The sequence below is a fragment of the Ictalurus furcatus genome, chromosome 12 (assembly GCF_023375685.1).
Source record: "Ictalurus furcatus strain D&B chromosome 12, Billie_1.0, whole genome shotgun sequence".
Lineage (NCBI taxonomy): Eukaryota > Metazoa > Chordata > Actinopteri > Siluriformes > Ictaluridae > Ictalurus > Ictalurus furcatus.
This window is the reverse complement of record NC_071266.1, coordinates 26,381,825-26,397,336: the sequence shown is the minus strand read 5'-3', so window position 1 is coordinate 26,397,336 and position 15,512 is coordinate 26,381,825. Positions and strand designations below refer to the sequence as shown.

General features: G+C 42.9%; 1 protein-coding gene across 2 annotated transcripts; it reads left to right on the top strand.

The window, feature by feature from the left end:
- The first annotated feature begins 260 nt into the window (after window positions 1–260).
- Window positions 261–15,495, top strand: tefb (TEF transcription factor, PAR bZIP family member b). Of its 2 annotated transcripts, none has more exons than XM_053637261.1 (4): window positions 261–500; window positions 7,991–8,374; window positions 8,535–8,755; window positions 10,051–15,495. In XM_053637261.1, exons 1-4 carry the CDS (start codon window positions 425–427, stop codon window positions 10,264–10,266), a joined length of 897 nt encoding a protein of 298 aa, XP_053493236.1. In that variant the 5' UTR covers window positions 261–424; the 3' UTR covers window positions 10,267–15,495. The 2 variants fall into 2 exon arrangements, with proteins under 2 accessions (XP_053493236.1, XP_053493235.1); XM_053637260.1 differs by lacking the exon at window positions 261–500 and adding an exon at window positions 5,225–5,712.
- The last annotated feature ends 17 nt before the right edge of the window (window positions 15,496–15,512 follow it).

Here is a 15,512-nt window from a genome sequence, read left to right as displayed (position 1 = left end):
AGAGTTGTCCTTTACGGCCAATCATCAGCGCCGGCTACGAATAATTAATTACGCACGGTACTGATGGGCGTGTACCTCCTGCGTTAATTTGAATATTCATGACGCAGCGAGAGTCGCTTCCTGTTTGATTGAACTTTAAAAGTGAGTATATTTTGGTTTAAAATACATCTCAGAGTCCGACCGAACAAAAACCAGTGTACTGAATTACTCGGCGAAAGGCTGGACTTAAAAAAAAAAAGTCTAATTATATGATAGATATTCATAAAGAGTGGTGTTAGTGAATATGAATATTAATGAGGTAGGCGGTGTCTCCTCGCTACGCAGTGACGATGGACAGTGTTTAATATGTTCCGCTGCGTTGGTACTTCAGGCGGTTGGTTGTTTTTCTGACGCACAACCAGTTGAGTTCTAGTTTTGTGTTGAAATGTTTGCTCTCGGGGATCTGGGAGACATCGAGCAGGTTTATCGAACTTTCCTGCAGCACCGGAGTGATGAAGGGGGTAAGAAACTTTCTTTCCATATATCTATCTATCCATATATATATATATATATATATATATATATATATATATATATATATATATATATGGTGATATTATAACTTGTAGAAAGATATTTTCAGAAAGAACTTGCTTACTATAATAAAATCTGACCTGGGACATGAACATGAGGAAGAAGGAGAAATGATCCTAGTTTACTCCGAGACATCTGACTCTTGAGGAGTCTCACACACAATGGGGTCAAAAAATATAATAATAATAAAAAAAATGCACAAAAATGACACATAAGTTTACACACTTTGAAAATTGAGTACAGTTTTGAAAGTATCTACTTAAATGTACTGAAATATTCAAACAAACAAACTCTGTAAGTACACGATAACTACAGTTATCTCGTATTAGAAGTCAGGAGTTTTTTTTAATTTTTATTTTTAAATGGTCTCACCCTGGTCAGTATGTGCGTAACTATTTGCACAGCGCGATGTAAACAATCAACAAAAAAAAAATTAGGTCACAAATAGACTTGGGGCTTGTGCCGCTGGGGTTTTAAAAATATATATTTTTACATGATATTTTTGTATTCGGAATTTGTATTTTTGTCTTCAAATATTCCAGTTTGTTTTCTTTTGACAAGATTAGTTTCTTGTTTAAAATAATCCGATCCGTGTCATGCAGTTATAGGAAAGTAATCAACAGGAAAGTGTGACGTTACCAATCAGAAGTTGATTGTTTTACAATAACAGCACATCCTGAAGTGTTTTATTCCTCATAAACTACAGCAGTAGTAGTGTTCGTTTATTAACGAGCGAAACATCACACTTTTTCTAAAAAAAAAAAATTTAAAAATTGTTTTTAGTTACGTTTCATTTTTAATGTGGAGAGTCCGTCAAACGAGTTAGTTCGTGTTCTGTGCTGCGTTATAGTAGCTATAAAAACACTCGTCTCCTCTCCAGCCTCTCTGTTTTATTCTCTCGTTAATGACTTAATAAGAAAATAAAAATGAAAAACGCAGCTTGTCGGGTTACCGAGAAACTGTAACGCGTAAACTCCGGACTGTTACGCTGACACTGGAGACTCCTTCCGTGAATGTTCCAGAAACGTGTCCTTACAGAAAACGTGTCAACAGACACACGTACGTTTCTCAGATTTGTTTACGTGGAACATTCACAGCCAGAATCCCGAATTCCACAGAGATACGGTGTGAATAAAGGTCACCCGAACAGAGACTCACTGACTCGATTGGTGGCAAATGATTAATGTCTCATAAAATGTTATCTTGAACTGTAAATGGATCTTAAAACCCTTAAAGATTTTACGTCAAACTATAAAATGAGGGTTTTCCTTTCAGAAGAGTGGCGCGAGAACCATTAACCGTCTAAAGAACTTTTGAGGAACACTTTTGTGCACTTAGAATGGACTTTTAAATAAAATTGAGTAATTGAGTACCGCTACAAATATTTTCAATTATACTCAATGATACTTGAATATATATATATATATATATATATATATATATATATATATATATATATATAAAAAAGTAGTTATTTCCAGTAAGTACGTTCCACCTCTGCTTGCACAGTTGTGTGTAAACATGTTAAAAGGACAAGTGGTTGTTTTCCGAAAGGAAACGTAAGAAGAAAATTGGTTATATTATTATAGTCATTATGCGTGTCATTGGCTGAGAAGTGCAGAACCGGTAGAACCGGACTTCCCTCGGCCCAGTCAGAAAGTTGACACACCGCCTGTTCAGGTTCGGCAGGCAGCAGAAGTGTGAAAGTGCAGCGCGTCAGGATCGGATCATTCTCCTCCCGTCTGCTCATGAACATTTGACTCCTAACATCTCTACTAGGCTTTAATGTTTCATATGGATGATCATAAGCATGCCTTTCAGAGATTTCGGCCACTACGTCAACACGCGAGTCACTTAAATGGGTAGCGAAGCGCTAAAACAGCAATCGCATCCAAACTGCACATCATTCACTAGATCTTCAGAGGATTTTCCATTATTATACCCGTGTCTGAAAGCATAGTTGAGCATACCCTGTGCACTCTGTGGGACGGAGTCCAAATCTTGTTCCCCCAAAAGAAATAAAATACCCATAATACACTTACAGGTTACACTTACATACACGTTTTTTTTGTTGTTGTTGTTTTTTTAGAAGATTCCCTAACTAACAGTATTTACAGCGTTAATCGACATGACCAAACAGTGAACTTGTGCATTAATACACTGTATGCATTAATGGTAAGTCATTAATGCTTATGGATTGTATCCAGAGTCTGCAACTTGAGTCCAAAAGTTACCTCAGTATTTATGTGGAGGAACGTGTATACTCTTATGTGTATTCAGAGTCAGGTTACACAGCTGCTGAAGTCGATTTTCGTGATACCTGTAATTCATGCATCCAAGGTTGCCAGATTATTAATTTTTTGAGTAGAAACGTCCAAGACGGTGTTTTTAAATAGCGTCTAGACCGCCGCCTTTAATCTTGCGTTTAAGCCTGAAAAAAGCAGTCGAAATATCAATAAATAATAATGAACTAACTTTATTAACTAGTGTTTTATTCTAGCAAAATGTAAAATAAGTCCACAATGGCTAGTATAAAATAATGACTTACGGTGGATAATTGATCAAAGTGAGGCTGATGGGTGGGTGTCGATATTTACACAGACATGTGGCCTGAGTACAATCTCAGATGGAGTGTGTTTTGGCATGTAGATCAGGTGACATGATCAGAGTATGTAACTTACACTGATCTGAATTTCAATGAGAAAATGGAGAACATGATTGAGCTTCGTGGGAATGGGAGAAAAATTCAGTGTTTACTTCCTGGTTTTCTTTGTTGACTAAATTGCCTTGGCCACACCCACAATGAATGTTAGTACCCGTGTCTACCTTTTCTTTGTAATTAGTCATGTTATGTCGTGTTAGTGGTTGTATTTACAGTCCCCTCCGAAAATATCGGAACAGCAAGGTCAGCTCTTTTGTTTTCGCTACACACTGAAGATATTTGGGTTTGAGATCAAAAGATGAACATGAGACGATTAGTCTGAATTTCAGCTTTCATTTCCTCATATTTTACATCTAGACGTATTAAACAGCTCCGAACATGGCACCTTTTGTTTGAACCCACTCGTTTTTCAAAAATATTGGAACACGTGACTGGCAGGTGTTTCTTGCTGCCCAGGCGTGCCATGTTAAACTGATTGTTTAAAGAATGAACAGCTCTGAATGTCTGCTCTTGGTTTGAGCCCTGGGTTTCGCTTGGGAAGACTGCATTTGTTGTTTAAAAAGGACAAACCAACACGACGACCAGAGAGCTGTCTAAGGGAGAAAAGCAAGCCATTTTGAAGCTGAGAAAAGAGGGGAAATCGATCAGAGCCATTGCACAAGCACTGGGCGTAGCAAAAACAAAAGAATCGGCCTTGCCTTTCCAGTGCTTTCGAAGGGGACTGTATATCCTGTGTTCATCTCAAGTGTTGCAAATGTGGGGTGGTGATAGCTCAGTGGGTCATGAGTTCAATCCCAGCACCACTAATCTACCACGGCTGGGCCCTTGTGCAAGGCCCTTAACCCTCAACTGCTCAGTTGTATAAATGAGAGAAATTGCTCTGGATAAGGGCGTCTGCCAAATGCCATAAATGTAAATCTCAAACAAAAAGTTCATATTAGTGACACACCCTCCATCAGGAAGATTCCTCTATAGTTGCATCAGTGTTGTTTAGAAATAAAACGAAGATATGATACAGTGGGGGCTTTAAAGTCAGTGTCATCCCCATACAACTGGACCTTTTTTGGTGACATTCTGCACAGTTCAGAGAAGAAGGGCTAGACCAAAGCGAATTCTGCAAAACGGTGGTGTGCACGTGCGGTTGTGATTATAGCAGACAGAGAGGGCAGGTGCCTCAGCAGTTCTGTGTAGACCTGCTACTCATTACTGCTGTGTGTGGACACGTGAAGGCTCATGCACTGAGTCTTTTCCGCTGTACAGTTAACAGTGACTGCATGTTTTGAAGCACAGTGTAGACAAGGAGGGATGCAAGAGAAAACGCTGTTCCTGCTCACACAGCAGTAAAGAAAGCCCTGTGTCTGTGTGCTCATTCACATATCTGCGTGAATGCAAGTGCAGTGTGACCATGTGAGCGTGCATAAGTTGATGCTTGCTACTGGAGTGTGTGTATGTATGTGAGCGTTTGCTCATTCACTCATTCACATATCTGCGTGAATGCGTATGCAGTGTGAGCGTGCATACGTTTATGCTTGCAACTTGCGTGTGTGTGTGTGTGTGTGTTTGCTCATTCACATATCTGCGTGAATGCATATGCAGTGTGAGCGTGCATACGTTTATGCTTGCTACTGGAGTGTGTATGTGTGTGTGTGTGTGTGTGTGTGTGTGTTGGAACGTGGAACAGAAATAATATAACAATGTATTGCACTGCGGTGACAGTGATGCAGCAGACGCACGTTCAAGTCCACGCGCTCGATGCATGACGTCAACCTTCGGTCACGTGATCCCACGAGACTCGCGCGGCACGTGTTTGTGAAACGAGAGGTGCTCAAACAAACACACACACAAAAACCCCCGACACATTTCAAAACAAACTAACGAGTTCGTTATGAATAATATATATATATATATATATATATATATATATATATATATATTACTCCTTTCCTCACATAATTAACGAAACGGTTCCCTGACAGTGCGCGTGCTAAGCTGAGAGGCGACGCGCCCGCGCTTTTTCACTCCTGTGCTCAAAGAAGCTCGCGCGCTGCCTTTACGCTGACCAATAGGCGTGCGAGAACTCATTATTATTCATAAGTTATTGGACCAATAGGCGTTTGACTTGCTTTAACAGCGCGCACGTATTATGAATATGTGAAAAGATGTAAATTTCACGCCGCGGTGAAAGAGCTAGCCAACCAGCACGCTGTTCTATCGTATTGTTTTGTTTTGTTCCAGCCTCAACGTTTCGAGCAGGGGCTTTAAGGGTAATTCAGTACACCACCTTTCCCCGTCGTCGTCTTAATTGTTTTCCGTATTTTCCTCACAATATCGCCTGCGGTGTTGAGTTATGCCCGGACAGACGACGGTTACTCTCTCCGTTGCTCCTAGCAACAGCAGCCCGCAAAAGCCTTTGCCTTTAGTTTTGAAGAAGATAATGGAGATCCTACCGCCTAACATACTCGACGACGGGGATGATGGTGAGGGTTGTTTATTTATTATTTATTTATGTATCGAAACGCAGGTCTGTGAATGAACTGTGGAGTGTCCAGTAGCAGGCTACAGGCTAGTCATATAGCATGTGGTCTCAGAAGATAAACAGAGAAGTGAAGAAGCCTGGTAGTGTTTATGTCTGGGTTTGATCCATGCGTTAACCCTCAAACAACTTCAATATACTAGATAAGAAACAAGCTGGGAAAAGGTGTTAGAAACAACCAGAGAGAGAGAGAGACAGAGAGAGCACCTCTTTCCATAAAATAACCCCAACAACAAAATGTTCTCCAGTTTTGCTTTCGTTTTAAACAGACAGCCTTACAGTAAAATATACTCCATCTAGCATGACCCCCTCCTCTCCCTCATAAAACCCACCAAGATTTGAACTTAAATGCTGTTTTCCCCATTCCTCGAGCTCTGTATCTGTACACGTGCACCGTGTGTGTTGTGTTAAACTTCCATCGGTCTGTAGAAATATTACATTATACATGGGGCAAGAAATAAACTCCATGTATCTCATTACATCCAATGCTTTGAACATTGTTCCCAGGGTTGCCAGGTCTCTCTCAACTACATCTAATAAAAATAATAATAATAATAATAATACAAATGAATAATGCACCCGAAGCATGGGGAACAGGTCGACTGTGGTGCGCACGCATTTCTGATTTGAGCCATGTGCTGCTGTTCATTAATAAATAATTAACACTGTAATAGTTGGCGAATCGCTGTGATGTAAGGGGGACAACACACTCCGGACCGCGCTCTCGTATACCAAAATATTCAGCACGGTGTAATTCCTTATTCATCCACTTTTTCCCTCTCCCAGTTTCTTCCAAGTTTGCCTGGTGTTACGATGGTACATCAGGGGGGAAAAAAACACATCGAATGGACGGTCTCGAGTCTCGTTGGTCCGTCCGAACACACTCTCGGAAGGTGACGGTGTCGCTAGCCTGCCTACGCCAAAAAAAAAAGAAAGAAGCATTTTGACTGGAATCACTGTAATATCGGTACAGTTTCTACCACAGACGGTGTAGTCTGCACCTTCACTTCACCTTCACCTACACTTTCCCTTTGTTTGCCATTGCGTCTGCTTGTGGAACGTGATTATGTTTACTTTTTTAAAAAAATTTGCTTTAAAAACGAGATCGTGGTTTTTAAATTAGCCCCAGATAAAACAACGAAATCCACGGTCGTGCTTTTAGCACCTTGGGGGGGGTGTATGATCCATGAACAGTCACTGCATTCAATAATGTCCTTGTATAATTTAGTCTGTATGTAATAATAATAATAATAATAATAATAATAATAATGGCGTCCATGTTGTTCAGGACGCTGTAATGGCGCGGTGTAGTGCACTACCCGTCCGGCAGGACGTACGGCTCCACAGACTTGTCGAATCTGTACTGAAGCTGATGTTCTTGTTAACCGACATGCTGCTGTTTCATGTTCAGTGCATTATGGGTGAAATTCACAATCGGTTGGCCAGCGAGACGACACTGTACGCACCTCTGAAAATAACAGTTACGATGTCTTTTCAGAATTATAGTCAGTGTATATTAAATATTCAAATGTCAAACCTACTTAATCTTTCAAAATAAATAAATAAATAAATAAAAGACTAGTCTCTCTTTAATGCACCATGAGGAACATGAATCCAATGTGAAGAGTGATGTTTGGGACACAGTGGATATGTTTAGATACCTTTCAGTGTTGCTTTTGTATTAGGTGTTTTAGGTTTTTCCCAGGAATACAGGAGTAAGTAGACGTTTCTTTTGCATTTTGGTAAGGAGTCTTCAGTGTCAGCGCTTTGTAACAAACGGAGGAATCAGAGGAAAAGCTGCAACTTTGACAACGTCGTATTGACTTCAAGAGAAAGCTGGTGAGAGATCCAACGGTTATAGCCGTTTTAACTCGAACGACCTCGCGTCGTAGACGTTCCACAGCATTAAGTGTAACTATTAACGGATAAAAAGTACGAGGTATCGGTTGTTTGTTCATGAAAAAAAAAAAATTGCAATTCTTTGTAAGTTGCTTGTGGTATAAGAGGAATAAAACGCTATAAAACAACACGCTGTTACGGAGTGGTCAGAGTAACTCCGCTTCATCACACGTCCTAGTAGCTGATGGTTTTCCTGTAACGGTGCATCACAGAGTGTGTTATTCTTTACGTAGTACGTTATCGTGTGAATTTTGTAAATTTTGTAGTTTTAATTATTATAAGCCTAGTCATTGTGGGACTTCCTCGCTCTGTGTCCATGGCAGAGATAGAGAAGGAGAAGCTGAGCTCCATCGGAGACGGGGAGTCTTGCGGAGATGGAGGCGGCGGAGGATCCGGGGCGGGCGGCGTTTCGGCCTCGCTCACTCCCACGATTTGGGACAAGACCATCCCGTACGACGGCGAGAACTTCCACCTGGAGTACATGGACCTGGACGAGTTCCTGCTGGAGAACCAAATTCCTGCAGCTCTGGAGGAGGAGCTGCACAAGAGCCTGGAGCAGGAGGCCCAGGGTTCCCCCGCAGTCCCGGAAGTCTCGGCGGCCGTCCCACAGGTGCCCGGGGAAACAGAAAAAGCTGCAGAAGTGCAGAAGATAAAAGGGGAGGACGAGAGTGAAATAGCTGAGGCGCAGGTGATGGAGAATGCCACAGGTGAACACACACACACACACACACACACACACACACACACACAAAAGAGAACTCAAGACTTATTTCACAAAGGTAAACCCCTTTTTATACACCGTGATGTCCAGGATGGGATAATTAAACTGGTTTTATAATAATAATTCAAATGGTTCTCCCCCTCCAGAGCCCGAAGATAAGCCAGAGCGCACCACTCCGTCTCCAGTCAACCCAGAGGAGATCGAGGTGAGTGTGAATTTCCAGCCAGACCCAGCGGACCTGGTGCTGTCCAGCATTCCGGGAGGAGAGCTGTTCAACCCGCGCAAACACCGCTTCACCGAGGACGAGCTCAAACCGCAGCCCATGATCAAGAAGGCCAAGAAGGTGTTCATTCCCGAAGATGCCAAGGTCAGACTCTGCGTGTTTCCTGCTGTTTCTTTCCCAACACGGGTCTGACTTCCTAAACGCGTCCTGAGCACGGATGTACATGCCGGTCAGTGTCACGACGCACGCTTTAAAATGGAGAATGACCGCTCTGGACGTTAATAACCGGTTTATTAAGGCTAACACCAAGCTCCGAAACGTACAGCGAATGCCTTGCTTTTCTCCCGTAGACAGCTCTCTGGTCTTCATGTTGGTTTGTCCTTTTTTAACAACAAATGCGTTCTTCACGGGCCAAACCTAGGACTAGTAGACATTCAGAGCTGTTCATTCTTTAAACAGTGAGTTTAACAGGACACGCCCCAGCAGCAAGAAACACCTGCCAGTCACGTGTTTCTGGTCACATGTAATCACTTGGAAAAAAAAACTGGGTGGGTTCAAACAAAAAGGTGCCGTGTTTGAAGTTGTTTAACACGCCTACATGTAAACACGAGGAAACGAAAGCTGAAATTCCGCTCTGTCATCTCATGTTCGTCTTTTGATCCCAAACCCGAATGTCTTCGACGTGTATCAAAAACAATAGAGCCGGCCTTGCCGTTCCAATACTTTTGGAAGGGGCCGTACACCATTTCAGCTCCCGATTCCCTGATTTATCATCTTAACGCACGTCTCGGCAGGACAGTTAGAGATCTGTTGTACTACGAACGTCTGTTTTAACTTCTGGTTTGCTCTCGCTTTGGAGCTGTAGGAGAATACCACCAAAGTTCTTTCTAGATAATAATCGGCATGGGTGTGTGTGTGTGTGTGTGTGTGTGTGTGTGTGTGTGTTCTCTTGACTTCTACGCCCCAGTTTCCTCAGTTTTGGATTTCAGCTAGTTTTTGGACCATATTTGGACGGTGATGTGGAACTGTTTACGCTGAGCATCAGACAGATGGTGGTTGTTGTGTTTGGCTCTCGTTCCCTGGAGAACGACGCGAGCTGTTTTTCAGCTTCCCGGTGGTCCTAAATTTTCCGGACGGTCGGGACGGAGTCGAGGTCGAAAGTCGTCCGTATCTGTGTTTATTCACGGAGCAAAGATCGGGCTCTGTTTTCAGTCGAGCCTCGTACTCGTACAAACCCGACGCTGATGTGAACCTGACTCGTAAATGAAACAACACGCCCTGAGGTCGTTCCCGCTCACTGCGGCATCTCTCTTCCGTGTTTTCCGTGTCTCTCGTAGCGTGCGAGAGAGACAGAGAGAGTTCCCGCCTCTCTTTTCAGCTGTGTAACCCCCCATTCGTGTATTTTTATATAAATATATATATATTTTTTTTCCCTTCAGGACGAGAGGTACTGGTCGAGGAGGAAGAAGAACAACCTGGCGGCGAAGCGTTCGCGGGACGCGCGGCGTGTAAAGGAGAACCAGATCGCCGTGCGCGCCAATTTCCTGGAGCGGGAAAACGCGGCACTGCGTCAGGAAGTGGCCGAGCTCAGGAAGACCTGCAGCCGCTGCAAGAAGATCATGGCTCTCTACGAGGCCAAGTACGGCCCTCTGTAAGGACAGACACACGGCAGGGTCATCAACAACCGTCACGATCAACTATCCGTCAAATATTCACACAGGGATCATGGGTAAATTCAGCAGAAGTGGCAGTGTAAGTGGAAGTGTACGCTTGTAGACCGTAAGGTGAGGAAGTATCGAATAGAAAAGAGCTTACACTGGAATTGTTCCGGATATTTTTCTCAATATGAATTACACAGGTTAAGGATCTTTACAGGATCACCCCGGGGTACTTCTCATTTCTCTTTATTAAAGGGATCTACACACACAAAAACATCAGCTATAATATTATTACATGCTTTAATAATGTACAACATCCTACTCGTCACCTGACGTCTCATAAGATCAGAAACTTATACTTTTATTAGATCATACTTATATTATATCATTTATTGTTTGTTTGTTTGTTTGTTTTATCGGAGGGGGGTCGGTGGAGCATTTATACCACAGGTTACAGCACGCTTATAACAGAAATGAAATGAATGGAGATTTTAGATCATAAACAATACTGAAGTTCTTTTCAAGCGGTGTTTTTTTTTTTTTGGAAAGAAGCGTAACCGACGGTTACAGCGTCGGGTTTTCATCTTGCTAATGAAGAGTTACGCCCCGTAGAGGAACAGCACTGGGCTCTTCCTGGCCATTTCACGCCGGTCACAAATAACACAAACGGAACGACGGGAATTACGTCCTGATTGTAAAAAAAATCCAAAATAAATCGAAATAATTTCATATCATTCGCCTTTTAGACGCGCTTTTCGCCTAGAATTCCCAGAAATGTATCCTTGGCGTTTTCTCGAGCGATTTCTTGAGGAATTTCCCCGAGATGAAGGCGGACTCTTATCACCTGCTTTTCGGAAATATTTCACCCCGAGTCGTCCGTTTAATTAAAGATTTATTCGTAAATAAAGTGTTAATTTTCTAATGAAAAGAAACGGAATTTATATTTTTGCTAGATGAGATTTCGCGCGTTTAATCACACACCTTCAGATCAAAAGCTTTTTAACGATCACGAGAAAGGGTTCAGTCGAGTGTCCACAAACTTTTGACCGGTAGTGTGTGTATATATTTATACAGGGCGTCCCTACACTCTCCATGCACGGGGGACAGGAACACTTTTTTAGCAGAATGTCTTCCAAAATATTTCATACTTGGTTTATATTATATATATATTTTTCCAGACGGCCTTTGAGAGAAGAAGAACGTATTGAAATCTCTCACGGCTGGATCAGGAGGCTTGGGCGAGACGACACCGTGCGTGTGTTCCCGCAGTGAAATGCGAGAGCAGTCATGTACAGGATGGTTTTTTTGTTTGTTTTTTTCTGTAAATAAAGTTCCGTTTTGCTGAAAAGTGTTGATGTGGCCGATCTCCGGAGACCGTCGGGACACCCTGTATATACTCGTGACGTGAACCCAAACCGTAATAGCTTTCGACTCGGATCATTCCTATCACGAGGAACCGCTTGAAGCGAATGAGAAGTACGAACCCTCAGTTAAAAGACGGAACTGAACACCTAACCGGGGATTCTCCGTCGCCGTGTTGTGTCAGAGATTCGGTTTCATTTCCGTCTCGTTCGTGAGAAACCGGTTACGATCGCGAACGCGAGGACGAACTACACGCCCTGTCCCACTTTCTCCTCTGGAGGGAAGCTCGTGCTCCAGCATGACCCGAGTGTGGCGAGTGAGGAGCAGATTGATTTATTTATTCGCTCTCCCAGTGAGAGAGAGAGAGAGAGAGAGAGAGAGAGAGAGAGAGAGAGTGTGAGTGAGTGTGTGTGTGTGTGTGTGTGTGTGTGTGTGTGTGTGTGCGCGTACAACTTCTTCCCTTTTTGTCCCAATCATGTGTTTGTGTGGTTTTGGCTCTGTAAGAAAAGAATAAGCAGTGTGCTTGTGGTTTATTATTATTATTATTATCATTATTATTATTATTTAAATAATACAGTAATAATCAGTTAGTTTTCTGTTATGGAGCACTGCTATCATTTCTCCACACACACACACACACACACACACACACGGGCAGCTTCACAGGCAGCAGCACATTATCAGAGTAAGGCAGGGACTGTTATTCTCAGCGACGAGCGCAATCTTTATACGACGCCACCTTTTCCGCTCACTCCGTATATTTACTACTAAACAGAAACGAGGAAGACGCTGGACTTCTTTTTAAGAGACGTTTTCGCATGAAATCTTCGTAAATACGCCAGTCCTTCGAAAATCCTCTTCTTCCATTTACCTTTACTAAGTGGAGCCCCCTTCGCCGTAGTGATGAGTGACTCTTAAGCGATGCCTACTGTTCCGCGTCTCGTGCGTCAGTGACGTGTACACTATATCTGATCAAAAAAAAGATTCTATGAGCTATATTTAAAATAAAATAAAAAAAGATAGATGATATGTAATGACGAATATAATGGAGTTGTTGTGCAGGGATTTTTAATCATAAACTGTGATCAGTGGACTTTTGTCCCCCCCCCCAAAAAAAAAAAACCCAGGGCAATACAGTGTGATTCATGTTTACTTCCAGGCTACGAGTTAGGAAGAATTCTGCTTTTTAAACGGGGGGATAAATAGATTCTCCAACAGGGGGCGCTGTGTGGATAGACTGACCACACAGGACAGGACAGGACAGGAGAGAGGGAGAGCACGTTGTGTGTGTGTGTGTATGTGAGAGTGAGCGATATCACGTGAGTCTATAAAAAAAGATCACTGATTAGGTCAAATCAAGTCTTTTGTCTTGTGAGGCTGGATCCCAGGCGGTTTTCTACTCGCTGTATACAGCGCGTGCGCCCTGTAAGGTGTGGAGCGACGCGTCCCGATCAGTCCCGTCAGGATTTTGCGATCGCGGGTAATGAACACGAGGTCAAGCAAACGCCGCAATATTCGGAGGAGCTTGCAGCTGAAACCGCAGGTTTGGGCCAAGACACGAACACGAGTACAGCTAAAAGGTCTCGTTTAGCAGCAAACGTCACAGTGAAAGGCCGTTTCAACAATTCAGATCGTTTTCAGAAAAGAACAAACTACGGAAAACTACTTGAATTGGCGGAATCGCAGTTTCACTGAACTGTCTTGCGTGGCCTTTCACAGTGGTGTTTGTTGGTAAGCGAGACCTTGTAGCCGTACACATGTTCAACGCACGTGAATTGAAGAGGGCTGTGACTGAACGCGCGTCGTGACGACATCACATGAGGAGTCTCGGCCTAAGTCGTCGGAAAATCTGCGGTAATTTTGAAAAATTGCAAGCTCCTGCGAATGTCGCGGAGTTTCCTTGATTCTGCGTCCATTTCTGCGCTTGCAGAGTCCTGAAGGGACCGATACATGGAGCACTGCACACATGGCCAAAGGTTTGTGGACACCTGACCATCACACCCATATGTGGTTCTTGCTAAAGTTTGACGCAAACAATTGTACAGAACGTCTCTGTGTGCTGTAGCGTTACAGTTTCCCTTCACTGGAACTAAATGACCCAAACACTGTTCCAGCGTGACGATGCACCTGTACACAAAGCCAGCTCCATGAAGACACGGTGTGTGTGTGTGAAGGTTAGAAGAAGGTGGAAGATCTGGAGTGTCCTGCACAGATCCCTGACCTCAACCCCACTGAACACCTTTGGGATGAACTGGAACTGGAGCCTCCTCGACATCCCAACATCAGCACCTGTCCTCATCCTCGCTAACGCTCTTGTAGCTGAATGATCACAATCCCCACCGCCACGCCCCAAGATCCCCACAGCCATGCCCCCAAATCCCCACAACCACGCCTCAAGATCCCCACAGCCACGCCCCAAAATCCCCACAGCCACACCCCCAAAATCTAGTGGAAAGCCTTCCCAGAAGAGAGAGTGGAGCGCGTTATAACAGTAAAGACGGAATCAATCTGGAACGGGACGTTTGATAAAGGACGTATGGGTCTGATGGTCAGATGTCCACAAACTTTTGTCCATGTAGTGTATCTAATGAGTGTTAATTTAGAATTCAGCTTCATACACCTTGTAAAAGTGCACTACCAAGATGGAGAAGAACATCCTGGACATTCCCTGTAGTGTACTTGATGTCCAACAGGAAGTGATCTGGCACTAGAGTTTTATGTGGTGTGTGTATAATATATATAAAAACACAGACTAAAGGATTATCTCTAATCTTATCAAATTTGCAATGTGATTGCATTATTTATTTATTTATTTATCAACGATCTTTTATAACGATCTTCAAAAGAAGGTTAGAAATAACAGAAGGAGAACGATGACGGGCTTCCACTTCTCAATCTTAATGACTGATACGGGATATTTCATCTGGTTTACGCTGGACAAGATGTATGCTTATTCCGTCTCGTACCTTAAAAGAGTAGCACACTACGGTGTTTTTGTTGTTGTCGTCGTTGTTGTTTTTTGGTAAACAGGGTCGTTTAACGCAGCGTGCACACTACATGGTTTTATCCTCGTATGTGATTTGAAACACTTCCCACCCAACACAGCCCGAGATATTTTCCAGGCGAGCGAGTTTACGAGAGCGAGGGAACCCGTCGGGGTGTAAGAAAGCGACGATCATCACGGATCCGCGACGTTTGGTGAACGCCACGGCGTGATCTCGGGTAGACACGGAGGATAGACCGGTGGGAAATTCTCACATACGAGCGAGTGAGGACTGAGCAACCGAGTCTGTTCATTTTGACGCTCTTGACTCTCGCTATCGATAGCGTCCACTCGATATCACTACAATCCCAGGTGACATTAAAAAAAAAAAATTATATATACACCCACATAACGCAAACGCTGTGTGCTTCGTGTTCCTTTGATGTGTAACGACGTGCTAATGAAATCCTCTTTTTAAAAATGGTGATGTTTTTCTTTCTTTCTTTTCTTCCAACTGTTTCTCCTTTCCTGTGTTCTACAGTCCTGAGATTTACTTTATATTCATCGGTACGTAGACACAACAGTGTGGAAAAAAGAATAGTTTAGTTTTGTGGTCAAGTTTTAGGTTTTAAACGTGTGACGACGAATCTCTTCCACTAAACCCCGTGACATGTAGCACTAATGCATCGCTTCACCCAAATACAATCTTTATTTTTTATTTTTTAAAGAAAGAATTCTTTTGCTCTTTTGTTGTAGTGTCACGTAACGATTTTAGATTTTATGTGTTTGTAGTAAAAAAAAAAAAAAAAAATGAAAAAAAAAAGTGTTGCATAACATCAGACGTTGTCCTGTACAATAAAGTGGACCTTACATTCATTGACCTTGCTTTGTGATTGGC